This window comes from Ostrea edulis, chromosome 3 (assembly GCF_947568905.1).
Source record: "Ostrea edulis chromosome 3, xbOstEdul1.1, whole genome shotgun sequence".
NCBI classification, from domain to species: domain Eukaryota; kingdom Metazoa; phylum Mollusca; class Bivalvia; order Ostreida; family Ostreidae; genus Ostrea; species Ostrea edulis.
Genome location: NC_079166.1, coordinates 8,091,351 through 8,108,905, shown reverse-complemented (window position 1 = coordinate 8,108,905; position 17,555 = coordinate 8,091,351). Strand labels below are relative to the sequence as shown.

The window sequence follows — 17,555 nt, the reverse complement described above, 5'->3', positions numbered from 1 at the left end:
ACAGAAACCCTACTCCAATTATCCAACACCTGCATAGGATCAAGACATAACAAGATATCCATTTTAGTATACATATATTTAATTTGGCGGTGTTCCTTTCATCCCAATTTACAAGATAATCAATTACGACACATGCAATATCGTTACCATGTCAGATGATGTATTCATCTACATGGATGCTGTACATGTATGTCAAAAATCAAATTGGTTCCAAACTTAAAAGTCTATAACAGTTCCAAAATCTGAATATACACAACAGATCTATTATAACAATAACAGAGAAACATACATCAAATTTTAAAACATCCAACTTCAACAAAATTCCAGCTGAATTTTTTTTGTGGGTAGATTCAAATTTTGGAAGGGTTTGTGGCAAAAGGGTTGTTTTATAGTTTTCTTTTATCCGACATTTCCTCAATATTTATACATGTACTGTGGTACTTTATACAGTTTTCTTTTATCCGACATTTCCTCAATATTTATACATGTACTGTGGTACTTCATACAGTTTTCTTTTATCCGACATTTCCTCAATATTTATACATGTACTGTGGTAGGCGTACTTTTACCTGGGTTTAAATTTTGTAATTTTAATATGATACAAGTAGTTGAGACTCTGAACTAATTCTGATGTTGTACATAACATGTATGTAAATTCATCAAGGTTGATATATTTTTTAAAACAGAACACCGATTCTTATAAACGTCTAATATATTAATTTACCCAGTTTAAATCTAATAATAATTTAGAATTTTCGCAAGTAATTTAAATATGCTATCTATACACCTCTACTTTTTAAAGTTCCATTTTCAATTTTTAGACAAGACCTAATACCTTACCTGCAATTCTTTATACTGACAATATACTCTTGAAATGTTCTCTCAAATTCTAAATGATGAATTTGTCTCTATTTCAAGTGCAAAATGGTCATTATTTATTTTAGATGTAGTACACGTAGCTAGCACTGAACATGAGTAAGAATATTTATTTGATGAAATGAATAATTTGTGTTGCTTACATGTATGTATTGTTGGCACAAACAGACAAATCAACATTATACAAATAAATCGTAAGTAAAATTTAAGTGCAAAAGTTGAAATTTAACACACAGGTACTGTAGCACTATAACAATTAACAATAAAAAAAAAAAAAAACAACCAAAAAATAAGATGTGTTTGTGAAACACAAATGCCCCCAATAATGGCCAATTCCAAAGATGGCCAAGGTCGCAAGGACAAATATTTTGGTACCAGTAGAAAAATCTTGTGACAAGAAATGCTCATGTGCAATATGAAAGCTTTAATATTTACCATTTAGAAGTTATGACCAATGTCAATTTTTTAAAAAGTAGATAAAATATAAAGGTCAAAAGGTTTAGTACCAACGGTAAGGTCTTGTCACAAGGAATACTCATATGTGAAATATCAAAGCTCTAACACTTACTGTTCAAAAGTTATTAAGGTTAGTTTTCAAAAAGTAGGTCAAACTCAAAGGTCAAGGATCAAAAATGTTGGTATTCACGGAAAGATCTTGTTACAAGGAATACTCAGGTGAAATATCAAAGCTCTATCACTTACTGTTCAAAAGATATTAGCAAGGTTAAAGTTTCAGACAGAATGACAGACAGGACAAAAACAATGTCCCCCCAATCTTCGACCTTGGGGGCATAAAAGCAAATAAACAATATAAAGAAATGAACTCCTAGTTCTATGTTGCCATGAGCACTAACAACTAAGAAAGAAGTTCAGCAACACACTACAGCTACCACGTACTAGATAAATAACTCTGCAATTTTACAGATTTACAATTTTACACCATACAGTAAAGCAACGAGAGAACATGTGTAAAAATATGACTTTCGATTAATCTGTACAATATTTAACTTCACATTAAATTAGTATCGCATTCACATGAAGCACATTTATACCGGTAAAGAATCAAATTTGAAAAGTGGCAGATCAACATTTCACACTAAACGGTTGTAAAATTACAGAATCTTGTTGTATTGTTTTTCAAGTCTAATACACCTTATACAGGTGTATTAGGTAAATTTCTTCTGCATGTATAATGTATTATGAATCACTCTCTGAGAACAAATTGAGGCGATTATTTGCAGTAGTTAAACATGTTTTTAACATATGAATTAAATCAACTCTTACACTTTAATGTACAATTAATAAGTGAATGAAGCATACAATATTTTAAAGCTAAAATATATATACAATTTAAATGTACACACATGTATACAATAAAGTAAAATATATAATAAATAGATAAATAAACTTTTAAAAACAAATAATTTGAAATGTTACTACCTCTGTTTGAAATAATAAATTAGATAATAAACATAGCAAACAACATTGATTTTCCCATTCCTAGTCAAATATCCAACATGTTTACATTCACATAACTAGAAATTAAAATCATCCTATATTGTACATGTTGTAATTTTATGCAATAATACCTTGGATAAATCATTAGAGTATTTTTTTTTTACAACCCTCCCCCCCTCCACTATTGAGACATCACCTGCTACAAGTGAAGTGTCACAAATTCAGATCTATGCCCAACACTCGAGGTCTTGGCAGTGAGGGTTTCTAATGTGTTAACACCAGCTAGGTCTCAAGACCTCCATTTCTTAGGTCACATCCAAACGATTTGCGACTCTTGCTTCTAAATATCGAGTGATCACTACCTATGTTTGAGTCTTAGGTCTGACACATGACATGAGCAGGGCTCAATCTCACAACCTCCCTTTTACAACATTATAATGCCATAGAAATTAAAAGTTATAATACCATAATATAAACTACAACAAAACTAGAAATGAGACAAAACAAGAAACTATTTCTAATCTTATAAACATTTCAATTGTAACTCTCCAAGAAAAGAAAAAAAAAATCAGATCAATGATCTATTCCTAATTTTTTTCCTAGACTGATAAATACACATCTACTTTAGAAGAGACAGGTAAAAAATCATCAATTCTATATCATTACAGGTATAAAATCATCAATTCTACATCATTCCAGGTATAAAAATCATCAATTCTATATCATTCCAGGAAGAAATATTCCACGAGGCTATAAACATTGTATCATAAATGGACAAGAGTACCACAAATGGTACAACATATGTTCATCGGACATTCTGAGTAGAAAAGCCTTAAAGTAGGCCATTGTGAACCAACCTATCTGACAATAGAGATGTGAAATGATTAATATGTATTTCCCTGAGATATCTGTATTCATGATGAGACAAAGTCCAAAATACTTTTTACCTACTTTTATAGTCTTAAATTTAGGTCACAGCGCACCAATCGATGAAATGTAAACTAATTATGTATTTCTCTGAGAGGGAGGTTTGACAAAATTCAAGGGCAATACCTGTATCCAAAATAAAAATAAAGGTGGAAAACTGTTTGACCTACTTTTAGCCCTAAGTAGGTCATTCTGAAATGCAAACTGAACTTATATTCCCCCGAGAGGAAGCTTATGACTGAATGTCAGGGCAATACCTGAATCCATACTGGAAAAAAGTCCAGAAAACTGTTTGCCCTACTTTTATCCATTAAGTAGGTCAAGGTGCACCAATCCAGCTGGAAAGAAAACATGACCTCGGACAGCCAGCCAGATGGACGGACAGTGCCATAACACATGTCCCGTCTAAAGACAGCCATATAAAAAAGAACCAATTGCATGTATAACGAACATTAAGTACCCCAACCTACATTCATGCATATACATCATGTACATCTAATATATTGCAAACACAAATAACAAATTAGGCATATATGACAGTACCATTTCCTTGATCACATGTTACTTGCATTACAGTACATCTATATCTCATACAATGTATATGTATATTGTACAAGAGGTGGGGCGATATACCAATACACACCAATATTTTTTATTATATTTTGCTAATCTATTGTATAAAAAAAAAAAAAAAAAAAAACACCCAAAAATACTCATTTTGTTACAATATTTTATTTATTTATTTATTTTTTTTTTTTTACGTCTCGCCGAATTTTTTTTCACTCATATTGAGAACAGCTGTAAGTACCACAAATTTAGACCTATGATAAGTATTCTGTGCCATAGCAGTGAGGGTTCTTTATCATGCCAACGATTGCAGCGACATGGGACCTCTCTTTTTAAGGTAATATCCAAAAGACCAGCGATTCTCACTTCTAAATGCCAAGCGTTTGGTGAAGGAGCAATCACTACTTAGGCCATCATTAATTTTTGTTTTGTTTGATCTCATGTACTCCGACCCACATTTTTCAAGTCGGGTAGGTAGGTCGGTATTTTTGTTTTGTTTTTTTGAATGTCATGAAAATCAGATTTACAAATTTACTGATGTTTTCATTAAACACATAACGCTTGCCAGACAAAATAGAGTTTAGAACATTCATTTTGTACACATTGTATATAATACACGTAAATCTTCCAATGTCTTCTGAAATTTTCTCAGGACGTTTTTGTATTCGTCACGGATTAGGACCTCTACAGTTTTTATTACCACCGATTGATTCTTCTATTTGTGGTTTGACATTCATAATAATAATCACTTAAACACTCTAATGTGATCCATGAATATCCAAGTGAATTACATGATGACGGCAATTTACAATCAGTTTTAACATTGCCCAATATAATTTTAATGCCGACTTCCCGCATCGTTCAATTTCTTGTGACGATCATGTTCCATTCATGTGTCTCAGTTTGAGAGCAAAGTAAAAGTGCCTTTCACCTATTAAATCGTCATAACATTTAAATAATCCCATATCAAAATTTTATGCATGCTTTTTCAGAAATATATATAGACCATCAACTTGAACGCAGACTCTGGGTCCGCCATAATTTTGGTGCACCATCTCACGTGATTTTTTATTTAAGTAACATGCCTTTCAAACTTTTGTACACAAATACGATCAGGCCTCGATGGGGGAGTTCGTAGCTTCTTGCTCTATCTTGTTGGTAGATAATGTGGTAATTTGGAGCAGGGATGCGGTATATTTGATCGTTCATATAGAAAAGTGTTTGAAAAGTTCCCGGATTAACAAATGGTCATTATCAAAGAGAAAGTAGAACCGAAAGACGCCCAAAGAACATTTTGATAACGTGTAACAAAAATTCTGTAAAACTAGTCCCCCCCCCCCCCCCCCCCCCACAAAAGACACCAACTTTAAAACTAATTCGAAGAATGTCTACTTTCCAGGAAGCAAAAAAAAATTAATTAAAATTTCGAAGTGTAGAAAAAACGATTGGGTCGGGACAAATTTCACGGGTCGGTCGGAGTACATCAAACAAATCAATTTTTATTTTAAGCCTTACGTTAACGTCTTAGGTTTGATGCGGCCATGGCATGAGCGGGGCTCAAACTCGTGACCTCCCAGTTGCGAAGCAAATGCTCCACCACTGAGGTACCGTGACCGGATACAATATTGTGAATTGTTATATTAAGATATGTGTATCACATTGTATTTATGTATCAAGATATGTAATTATTGTATCACAAGGTCTGTGTATCATCCCACCCCTACATTGTTGTCGTACACATAAGTGTAGATAATTCTTGAAGCAAAACTTTATGCACACACACAGTCACACATCTATATATATATTATATTCTTTACCAATTGAGCACATGATGTTCCAAATTTGATCCAAGTTGAATTGAACACAATTGAACTACACACACCATAAAATTACACAGGTAAACTAGCTGGCAGAATTGCAACAGTCAACCCATGAGTTTTGATGTCATTTTCGTAGCCAGTCGAACTCCCCATGTTAATGCAAGGTCCAAAGTTTGACACCTGATTCACAGTATCGTTTATAATTTTCACTTCTGCAAAGCCCTTACGCTCCCTTTTAGTCAAGCGGACCACTCGAAGTTGGTAAGGATTTACCATACAGTGCATGATCCCAGGGGACGGCAGCAGATACAATTCATTAGGTTTTCCATTTTGGTACTTCCATTTCAGTGTGACTCCATATTTTGAAGACATGTGTGATGGCGTTTGAAAATTATGTTCCCAAAAGGTTGTGGTGTTGAAAGTGGTTCCACAACGTTCTGTGTAAATTCTGGGCACGTAATTCTTGAACTTTTTGTCATTTGAGGAAATAGGAAAGCTGAGCCCAAATGAATGATACTTGTAGCTCATATAGAACTTTGGAAGAAGCAGCATAACAAAATCTTGAATCTCTTTCATTTTCTCGATCTTGTCAATGTCAGCTGGAGCAAGCATTGGAGCGCGGACACTTGTAAACAACTTCACAATGTCATCACGCAGATTTTCTTGCACTGGTCTATCATAACCTTTCATCCATTTCAGTATTGCTTGGATGATATCCATCTCTGACTTACAAACTATTGCTCCAGAATCCAATATCAGACTCAGCTCACTGACCTCCAATTCCATCAACTTTCCACTCTGGTGGAAATGCTCAAAATTGTGACTTACATATGTAATGCATTTATTGTACAATTTTTCCACATTGTATTTCAAAGCAAATCGAAACCACGGGATGGCATTTTCGTTGCAAACTTCCTCCACTAAAAAGCTAATGCAAAGGGCTGCAAGATCTTTCACCAGATACTTATCGGCCAGCAGCGCCAGTGGGATGACATTTTCCTCGCTCAGCTCCACTTTCCACGTGTAGAGAAACTGGAGAAACTCGTGGAAGGCATACTCACAGTCACAGGTTTCCTCCAAGGAAAGTTCAGAGGTAGAGCACCAAACCTAAAATATTGACAGCAATATGTCTGATTTCACGGTACTTTAATATTTTGTAAAATAGTAACAATACACAGTCAATCGTAACTACTCAGCTATTTCCGTAACCACTGTTTACGGAAAAGGACGAGCAAATGATTCGATTGAATACACAGTGGCTTATCTAATTTTAGAACTGGTAACTGGGAGTCATATGGTATGCAATAAACATGCTATTTCTCAGCTTGTGGTAATTTACAATTAATATATCCATTTCTTTATGTTTTAGTAATTGAATTATAATGGTAATTGTAGTCCGCCCACCCCTCTGTTACAATGACTGTACAACCTACTGAATGTGTGAAATGTACAGTAAAAAGAAAATGCAAGAAAAAGTCTCCATACAAAACATACTAGGAAAAATCCAAATCCAAATAATAGAACAAGAGGCCCAAGGGCCACATCGCTCACCCGAGTTACCTTGGCCCATATCTGAAGACTTTCCATATATATATATATATATTTGCATGTAAAACCTTAGTCCGTATTGTGGCCCCAACCTACCCCTGGAGGCCATGATTTTTATAAACTTGCAGTCTTCGACGTTAACCAGTGGCCCGATGGCTGAGGCCAGTAAAATCGGGATCGGGCTTCTTAAAATATTGAACCCAGGAGTCCGGTGGGCCTATGAATGTTTTCTTATATGTTCTGTATATATTACAAATAAAGCGTGAGATTGACTCAAACTTTGTCATGACTTAGTAGTCAAATTTCGCATAGAAAAACGATCAGGTGGCAGGGGACAGTTTCTTTGGTTTTGAAACATGTGGATAGGGGGTATACACCAAAGTCAGATTATGACAGACTAATGAAAAATCATATTTCCCTTTTATGTCAATACTTGTATTTCATATTAGTGTAGTTAATAAATTATGACCCAAAATTACATGTAATCTATAAATACTGGTGCTGGTGCACAAAACATGCTCTGAGCAGGTTCCCCTTTTTTGCTTTGATTTTCCCTCATTTGGGCTAATCCGCACCCCCCCCCCCCCCCCCCCCCCCCCCACCATCACAGTACCAAACATGGGGATTTAGACACTGTGCACAATCAAGAACCCTATCTGCCCTTCTCGAAAATCTACCTCTCATATGGGGCCATCCACCTTCCCTCACAGCTACAGACCTTTTGCTAGACCCTGCATGTTTTCACCGGAATTTCTTCAGCAACTGACCACGTGTCTTAGTTTCGTATTTGCACCCATCTATATGGTAGGAATCATGGTGACACCTACATGTTGTATATCAACATTTTTACTAAGCACTCAGCTACATTTGACATGCATCCTAAAATTATTGTATACATTTTTACACATGTAATATCACTTCAAATATGGGGTAATTCCATTTTTTGAAAAAGCTGACCGGGCCTATAGTGCGAAACTGTCCCCTGCTACCTCAACCATGCTGCCTTTTCTGAAGTATAGGGAGGGGGCTCGTCCGGGAAATTCAAAACCACCCAAACGTATTTCACAATAACAACCATCAGATCATACGAGGAGAAAAGAACGAAAATGTATGCCCCATTGGACAGAGGGTAGGCCTTGGCTAAGATTTTATTCTGGAGAAAACAAAATGTTTTGTACGTGGTGCATACAAAACAAAGTAGAACATGAGCTGCTGATGTCATCTTCGAGATTAATATGTTGAAAAATAAAATAAGATAATCCTTTTAATGTCAGTTGTTCTCTAACTATGATCATCTTGACCTCTATTTTCCTACAGTAGAACTGTGCATGTATCTATAGAATAGAATAAACATGCAGCACCTTGCAAATGACAAGTGGTCAAATTAGAAAAAAACATTTTGGGCCTGTAAAATATTGTTTGGGCTTGCACAATTATTATACTGGGAGGCCCGAAGGGCCTGTGCTTCACAAAGTTTTTCGTGAAGACTGTCTTGCATCTGCACTATGTCAAGAAACTTTCATGTAGATCTATCTCAGCTCTTCTGGCTCATTGGTTCTTGAGAATTTAAGATGATTTTTAAAGATTTTCTCTATATTTATTCTCATGCAAAACTTTGATCACCTATTGTGGCCCCAACCAACCTCAAAGGGGTCATGATTTGAACAAACTTGAATCTACACTATGTCAGAAAGCTTTCATGTAAATCTCAGCTCTTCTGGCTCATCGGCTCTTGAGAAGAAGATTTTTAAAGATTTTCCCTATATATTTCTATGTAAAACTTTGATCCCCTATTGTGGCCCCAATCTACCCCCGGGGACCATGATTTGAACAAACTTGAATCTGCACTGTCAGAAAGCTTTCATATAAATTTCAGCTCTTCTGACTCATTGGTTCTTGAGAAGAAGATTTTAAAGATTTCCCCCATATATTTCTATGTAAAACTTTGATCCCCTATTGTGGCCTCAACCTACCCCTGGGGGCCATGATTTGAACAAACTTGAATCTGCACTATGTCAGGAAGCTTTCATGAAAATTTCAGCTCCTCTGGCCCAGTGGTTCTTGAGAAGAAGATTTTTAAATGACCTCACCCTATTTTTATATTTTTGTGATTATCTCCCCTTTGAAGGGGGCATGGCCCTTCATTTGAACAAACTTGAAAGCACTTCACCCAAGGATGCTTTTGGCCAACTTTAGTTATAATTGACCCAATGGTTCTTGAGAGGAAGATAAAAATTTGAAAAGTTTACAACGCCGACAACAGACAACGGACAAATTTTGATCAGAAAAGCAGAAATGTAAGTAATCAGCCTGAATCCAATTAAGTAATCAGTCTGAACACAATTAAGTAATCAGTCTGAACACAATTAAGTAATCAGTCCGAACACAATTAAGTAATCAGTCCGAACATAATTAAGTAATTAGTCTGAACACAATTAAGTAATCAGTCTGAACACAATTAAGTAATCAGCCTGAATCCAATTAAGTAATCAGTCTGAACACAATTAAGTAATCAGTCTGAACATAATTAAGTAATCAGTCTGAACACAATTAAGTAATCAGTCCGAACACAATTAAGTAATCAGTCTGAACACAATTAAGTAATCAGTCTGAACACAAGTAATCAGTCTGAACACAATTAAGTAATCAGTCTGAACATAATTAAGTAATCAGTCTGAACACAATTAAGTAATCAGTCTGAACACAATTAAGTAATCAGTCCGAACACAATTAAGTAATCAGTCCGAACACAATTAAGTAATCAGTCTGAATCCAATTAAGTAATCAGTCTGAACACAATTAAGTAATCAGTCTGAACACAATTAAGTAATCAGTCCGAACACAATTAAGTAATCAGTCCGAACACAATTAAGTAATCAGTCTGAACATAATTAAGTAATCAGTCTGAACACAAGTAATCAGTCTGAACACAATTAAGTAATCAGTCTGAACACAATTAAGTAATCAGTCTGAACACAATTAAGTAATCAGCCTGAACACAATTAAGTAATCAGTCTGAACACAATTAAGTAATCAGTCTGAACACAATTAAGTAATCAGTCTGAACACAATTAAGTGATCAGTCTGAACACAATTAAGTAATCAGTCTGAACATAATTAAGTAATCAGTCTGAACACAATTAAGTAATCAGTCTGAACATAATTAAGTAATCAGTCTGAACATAATTAAGTAATCAGTCTGAACACAATTGAGTAATCAGTCTGAACATAATTAAGTAATCAGTCTGAACACAATTAAGTAATCAGCCTGAACACAATTAAGTAATCAGTCTGAACATAATTAAGTAATCAGTCTGAACACAATTAGATAAGTAACACAATTATTCCAAAATCACTGATTACTCTGAACCAGTCTGACATTGATAAAATATGTCACAAGTCATCTCACCAAATTATTTACTTATAACAGGTGCACACAGACAGGCTATTTACTTATAACAGGTGCACACAGACAGGCTAATTACTTATAACAGGTGCACACAGAGAGGCTATTTACTTATAACAGGTGCACACAGACAGGCTATTTACTTATAACAGGTGCACACAGACAGGCTATTTACTTATAACAGTTGCACACAGACAGGCTATTTACTTATAACAGGTGCACACAGACAGGCTATTTACTTATAACAGGTGCACACAGAGAGGCTATTTACTTATAACAGGTGCACACAGACAGGCTATTTACTTATAACAGGTGCACACAGACAGGCTATTTACTTATAACAGGTGCACACAGACAGGCTATTTACTGATAACAGGTGCACACAGACAGGCTATTTACTTATAACAGGTGCACACAGAGAGGCTATTTACTTATAACAGGTGCACACAGACAGGCTATTTACTTATAACAGGTGCACACAGACAGGCTATTTACTTATAACAGGTGCACACAGAGAGGCTAATACATTCCCACACTGTGTTGGCTGAGGTCGATTTTCAGATTTCATCCGAGTGACATATGACTATTGATATATATATATATGTCAGTCACCAAAATCTAGCAAGTCAATTGTTTTGAGTAATCATTAGTGATGCTGGAATGATTCACTTTAAATCATAGTAAATTCTATTATGAAGATCCTGAAGATGTTAATGACTATAACAAACTTACAGATGACAACATGGTCTGAAAGACTTCACTGGCAGTGGCCAGCACAATGCGATGACCAAAATAGGTTGTCTCTCCCACGGTGATCCTGACATCACTGAACTCTTCGTTGTTGCAGTAGTCCCCGTAATGAGGTGGGTGTGCCCCGTAATGAGGTGGGTGTGCCCTGTAATGAGGTGGGTGTGCCCCCGTTAGCTGTGCTCCGCCCTTCAATGCTGTCACTGAACACTCCATCACCTGTTTAATTCATACAACACATATTTACAGTCAAAATGAATAAATATTAACAACAAGAAAAAATACTTGCTACATATTAAATTTTATACCTGAATTGCATTCATGTATAATGTTATGTTACTTGGCAAATATTTTTTATTTTTCTTGGTCATCTGTCTGAATCACTGTTGAACAGAAGTGAAAATAGCCACTGGGCATGCATTTCAAATGTTGCAAATTTATTTAATGGAAAGTAATCCACACAGAGCACAATTCAAGCCGTGCTATTTATAGCATCTTCATTGGACATATCGTAATAAATTTTAGTGTAAATAATAGTGAAATATATTTTTCTCCTCTTCAAAAAGAAGTTCTGGTTGCAACGTAAATAAATTTAGATTTATGAATGATGTACATGATATGACATAATCGCCCATTTGGCCAACAATGCCGCTGAGAAATGCAATCTGAAATACTAGACATAAAACTTTGCCATAAATCATTATAAACGAAACTTTGGTAACATACATAGAAAGGACTAGGAGAAAATCTTTGGCTCTACCGGATATCAAACCCGGGACCCCTGCATTACTAGTCAGGTGCTCTAACCACTGAGTGACCTTGACCGATATCCACGGTCCGTATAGCCTACATTCCTCCCACCTTAATTTGTTTTCGCCCTGGAAGACACACACAACCCAGGTTCTTCCCTGGCAGGACAACTTGCAGTACAGGGTGGTCAACGGCACCGAATCCTGGGATGTAATTTAAAGTAAATCTTACCTAAAGTCAGCACTATATACATTAACTACATACATTGACTGGGAGTGGTGACGTGCTCCTGTGCTACTTGGAGATCAGAGTTGGTGGTAGTACTACCACTGACTGACTGAGCTTCGCGAGCGTGGTAGTATTTATGCCCATTTCTCATATATTTCTACTTTATTGATAAAATTGCCGACTCCTGTGGTTCAATAACACTCAACTATCACTTAGACAAGTATTAAAAACAATCACGTTTAAAACATACCGCTGTGTTCATCATTTTGACTTTAAACTTCGTTGACACTGCCTTGCTTTCAGAATTTAAAATTGGAGTCCCGCGCTCTTTCAATCCAGTCGTTTAACGGTAACGGGGCGTTTCGCACCGAAAGACGTTTCGTACATGTATAAGACATTGTTTGTTAAAATTATCGAATTATTTACGAATAAATATTGTTTAAACTAAGGAATACAGAACATTCATATTTTCCTATTTCTTAAGGTAGTACTCTACATCGTCATAATGGCCGACTTCCTTTAAAAACATGGATGAAAAAATCGATATCAGCAATATTTGACTTTTCCTTTTCTATTCAAATACCTAGCCGAGTAGCTCAGTAGGTTAGAATACCGACTGATGAACTGTAGGTCGCAGGTTCGAGTCCAGCAGGGGTTTTAAAAAATTTTCAGATTACCTTCTACTAAAACTGTATTTTTTGACAAAATAAAGTAAATTTGAAAATTTTCAACTTCAAAATACTGTTGCGCATATCCTCCACTTTTCATCTACATCAAATTTCTCTGGTGTAGCATACCTCCTTAATCGAAATCATTCATGTATATCCGGTAGCGGATGTAGGATTTAGAAAAGCAATCTTTCAAAGTTTCTTTTCTTTTTTTCACTCTCAGAGAAATAGATTTACAACTTGGAACAAATTCAAATGTTAATCTGGTACGACGAAATATATTTTTCAAACAGAACACCATGCAATTCCTCTAACACAACACCAATTTTTAAAATCATCTATATTAACACCTGGAGCATCAACTTAATATTTGAAGTGGGACCGCCATCGCGGTAGTTGTCTTTAATGTCGCTTAGATCACTTACCTAGTTTGTTGAGAGTGTTAATCCCTATAATTATTATTCCACATGTTTGATTATTTCTATAACACAGACTATTAACTTATTTTTTAACCAGTATGGATATTTATAAACATTAATCTACAAATTAAAGAAAATAAAGACAGTCACCAATGTAAGTTTAATATCAAAGTGCGAATCGTCTGAGGGCGAAACGTCTCAGAGTGAATCGTCTTTTGGGGCGAATCGTCTCAGCACGAAACGTCCTCAGGGGCGAAACGTCCCGTATTCCGTTTAACGATTAGAAAAATGTTGTAGGGGAAAACAACGACTAAAATTAATCGAAATGAAACTATCGATTATCGTGAAAGGATATATTTGTCTCGTACAGGTGTACAGAAAATAGTGGTGTCTAAAAATTTCTTTCCGGAATTTAACCTTTTCGTTTTTTCCTTTTAAGCGCTCCTGTAAGTGTCGGGATCAGTAAAATGTTTTTTAAATTCCGCTTCTAGTTGCCGAGCACATCGTAAACAATATTGTGAACAAGTATGTTTTTTATGATAATTTTATCTTTGTACCTAAAACGTTTAATCTGTGGTTTATGGTTCCATCAAATAGTTTGTATTGTGTGTGTTTAGCCGAGCTATACATTATTTTAGAATTTTGAGACGAGAATGCAGTTTTCTAGTAACATCATGTTAAACCACAGGCCTCTGAATTTCTATCAATAAGCCGTTATATGATTAATCAGAGTGATATATATACCCCTGTGTATTTATATATAGAAGGGGTATATATATCACTCTGATTAATCATATAACGGCTTATTGATAGAAATTCAGAGGCCTGTGGTTAAACATGGAAAATTGGCCAAGTTGTAAATGATTGAAATCTGTTGTCAGTATGTGTAGACTGAGTGTTTGTGAGGAATTGTGTTATATATCTAATATGTTGACTGTGCTACTATTAGAGTGAGTGCAGCATAGTTACGTATTTGTGTGCGTGGATACAGATAATGATTTTAATGAGGGACTTAATTCTAGGATAGATATAGCCAGTGATAGCATCACAGAAATTTTCTGGATGAATGGGTACAGTGTTAGCTAGGACTTTTGAATTATCAGACCTCACGGTTTGAGTCAGCATTTTGCAACAACCTAGTCTTATTGTGCTTACTACATATAATGATATGAATGTCGGACACTTCAGCCCAGACATTTCAGCCCAGTGACAGACACTTCGGCCCAGTGAGGTTTCGGCCCAAATTGTAGGACACTTCCGCCCTAATTTTTATGACATCTCAGCCCAATTTCTCTTTTCAGAGACACTTCGGCCCATTTTTTTTTTTTTTTTTGCTTTATATATATTATAGCATAATACATTTTCACACAATTTCATAGTTCATTGACACCGGCCCAATGACATTTTGGCCCATGAATTTTAGCATTTAGATTTATTTAATAGTAGCCAAGTATTAGATATTGGGAGCCACCCCCACCGAAAAATGGGAACCTATGCATACTTATATATACTAATATGTTTTACGGCGTTACCGTGTTTGAGGGCGAAGCAAAAAAGTTTTGGCATTAGTATCTATATCCAAAACAGGACAAAAACAACCTGAAGTTAGCACGCGGACGGAGCTGTATCAAAGCATCCTAATTTTGGACATTTGATCCACCTATATATTGAACGCGGGAAATATAACGCAATCGATGTAAACAGTACATTGTGACGTCATATTCAGCGTTGTTATTTAGCAAATTTACAAACATAGCGTTTGAACCACAACAAAAAACATGGCGTTAATCGTGGAGTGATTATATATGATTAGGAAAATAAGATTTACATGCTTTTACGGATTTTATGTAACATCTCAGAACGACGTGAACTAGGGTAGATGAGATTCAAAATGGAGGAATACATGTCCACGCGCTAATATTCGAATCGACGCCATTAGGTACCAAACTTTTCAAGTTCCATAGGTATGGTTTAATTTTTCATTATTTTCCTATATTCTCCTTTTAAACATGTATATACGTGTTACCTATACCCTTCGGGCCGTGAGAGGGCTTCGCCCTCTATAATATTGAAACTTATAGTCTCACCCGACATATACCCGCAATAAAAGGACATGGATGTCAAATGACTTAATTCTCTCAAACTGGTCATGATGAGCTTTTCATATTTAGCTGTGGGTACACAAGGACACGTGCCAAACCGTACATGTTTTTTGTTTAACAATTAATTAGTGTGTTTAATCAGATTTTACTTCAATCGTACCAATTCTACAGCTACAACACAAACGATGATGATATGAAAACAAAATACCTAAAAACGAAAGGAATTGATTGAATGATAAATATCTTTATTTTACATTGGGGCCGAAATGTCATAGTAGGAATGAATGGACCCAGGGGTGATGGCGAGAGGAATGAAGTGTAATCAACCATGGGTTTTCGACGATGAGTGTCTGTGTACCAATGATAATATGTTTTATGGCAAAGGCCTTTAACATCTTGCAACACAACTTTAGGCATTCAATGTGGAAAATGTAATGCATCTAATGTAAACACTGCATTGTGATGTCATATAAGCTGTGATGTTTTTTCCCCTTTCAAATCAAGTAATTATCAACAAAACATATACAGGTATGGGAAAGCTTGTCAGGAGTCATCTTTTCTAGCGAAGGTTCGAGTCTGGAACTTAAAAACTTTCGTACTTTCCAAGCAATGGATTTTATTTTAGCTATGAAGTAATTTACCGCAGTGATATGGCAACATTTTTTCAGAGCGCACTATGGGTAATATGAAATATTCATTATATTTCAACTGATGAAAAGCAAAATTAATCCTGTGACTGAAATGTGTATATCATTGGAGCGAGAGTTTCACTCGTTATTAATTAATCTATGGTTTGGTCAAAATAGTTTACTTTTTGTGTTTATCTTAACTATTCATTAAATCTTAGAATTTAATTAGAGTTTGATATAGCTAAAATGTTAATTTTCATCATTCACATGAAAAACTACATGTTTTTGATCCACTTCATTGCGACCGGTACTCATGCAGCTTACATCAGATATAGAATACCCATACATTTATTACATGTTTACTCCTTTAGACTAGGTGATATCACCCATTACATAAGTTTTGATTATTACACTGTATTCCAATGCTGATTGTGACGTCACAAACAAACATCAATTTTACGTAGTTTGTTTATAAAGTGTCAGGAAGCATAATTCCCAACAATTCATTAACGTAAATGAACGACCAGGCCAGTGAGGAAAGGGGGGTAACATGTGATAAAAAGAATCTCAGATTTGTGGTTTGATTTCATTTATATTCAACTTGTATGTCTTCTATTCCCTCGCCAAGGCTCAGATATAGAAAACATACAACTTGTTGAATATAATTCATATCAGACCACAAACCATATGGGAGATCTGATCATATATATATAAATTAATTATATATGCATTGAATATGGTACTGTATATTTTTAGTAATTTGATAAGTTTTGAATTTCATTTAGATTGAGATGGATTTTATGGTGCATGGTTCGCCAACACCCAGAAATCATGAGAGAGGTATCCCAGGTAACGCCAGGAACCGCCCAGGCAGTGGACGACCACAGAGTGCGAAACCAACAGTAATCAGAAATCCAATAACAGTAAGGATTGCCATCATTGACGAGATTAATTCAGACATTTTTAAATCTTTGAATATGGTTAGCAGTGCTACCTTTAGAGTTTAAATCATCATATATATCAACAGTTTGCCAAAGTTATAACCCAAATGACACAGCCATCTTATGAAGAAAAGCAAACATTTCCCCACTTTACTCTATAAAGTAGTAAGTATAGGCTTGATTTTACAAGTAAATTTAAAGGTTCTGTACCACTTGTAAAACACAGCATGGAAAAAAAAATTGGATGGCCAAGGGACATATAGCTTTGGTTAACTGTTGATTTCCTTTTCTGTCAGCATCATGGACTGTACACACTATGAAATTGTGCAGGTGATGTAGATGTGTCCAATCATTAGCAGACATATATGGAATATGGCAAACAGTTTGAGTTAATGAGATTTGTTGGGACTTTTTGGAGGTTTACAGTTTCTGATTATGACTAGTGCTCTTGTCCTGTTCTGACACTAAA

The 17,555-nt window shown here is 35.4% G+C and overlaps 2 protein-coding genes across 4 annotated transcripts in view; one reads left to right on the top strand and one right to left on the bottom strand.

The window, feature by feature from the left end:
• Positions 1 to 3,990: 3,990 nt before the first annotated feature.
• LOC125674846 (kelch-like ECH-associated protein 1B) lies at positions 3,991 to 12,786 on the bottom strand. Its single transcript, XM_048912158.2, has 3 exons — positions 12,578 to 12,786; positions 11,335 to 11,568; positions 3,991 to 6,755 (listed from the first exon to the last, which is right to left on the bottom strand). The coding sequence occupies exons 1-3, from the start codon at positions 12,590 to 12,592 to the stop codon at positions 5,718 to 5,720; spliced, it is 1,287 nt and encodes a 428-aa protein (XP_048768115.2). The 5' UTR covers positions 12,593 to 12,786; the 3' UTR covers positions 3,991 to 5,717.
• LOC125674845 (calcyphosin-2-like) overlaps positions 6,637 to 17,555 on the top strand; it is a 30,792-nt gene continuing 19,873 nt past the window's right edge. Inside the window, exons 1-2 of one of the 3 annotated variants that reach the window (XM_048912157.2) lie at positions 6,637 to 6,741; positions 16,931 to 17,068. In XM_048912157.2, coding sequence (XP_048768114.2) covers positions 16,937 to 17,068 — 132 coding nt within the window. In that variant the 5' untranslated portion in view covers positions 6,637 to 6,741; positions 16,931 to 16,936. Of the gene's footprint in view, positions 6,742 to 13,626; positions 13,940 to 15,145; positions 15,379 to 16,930; positions 17,069 to 17,555 lie in introns of those variants that run through there. The other 2 variants (XM_048912153.2, XM_056159872.1) reach the window with 2 other exon arrangements.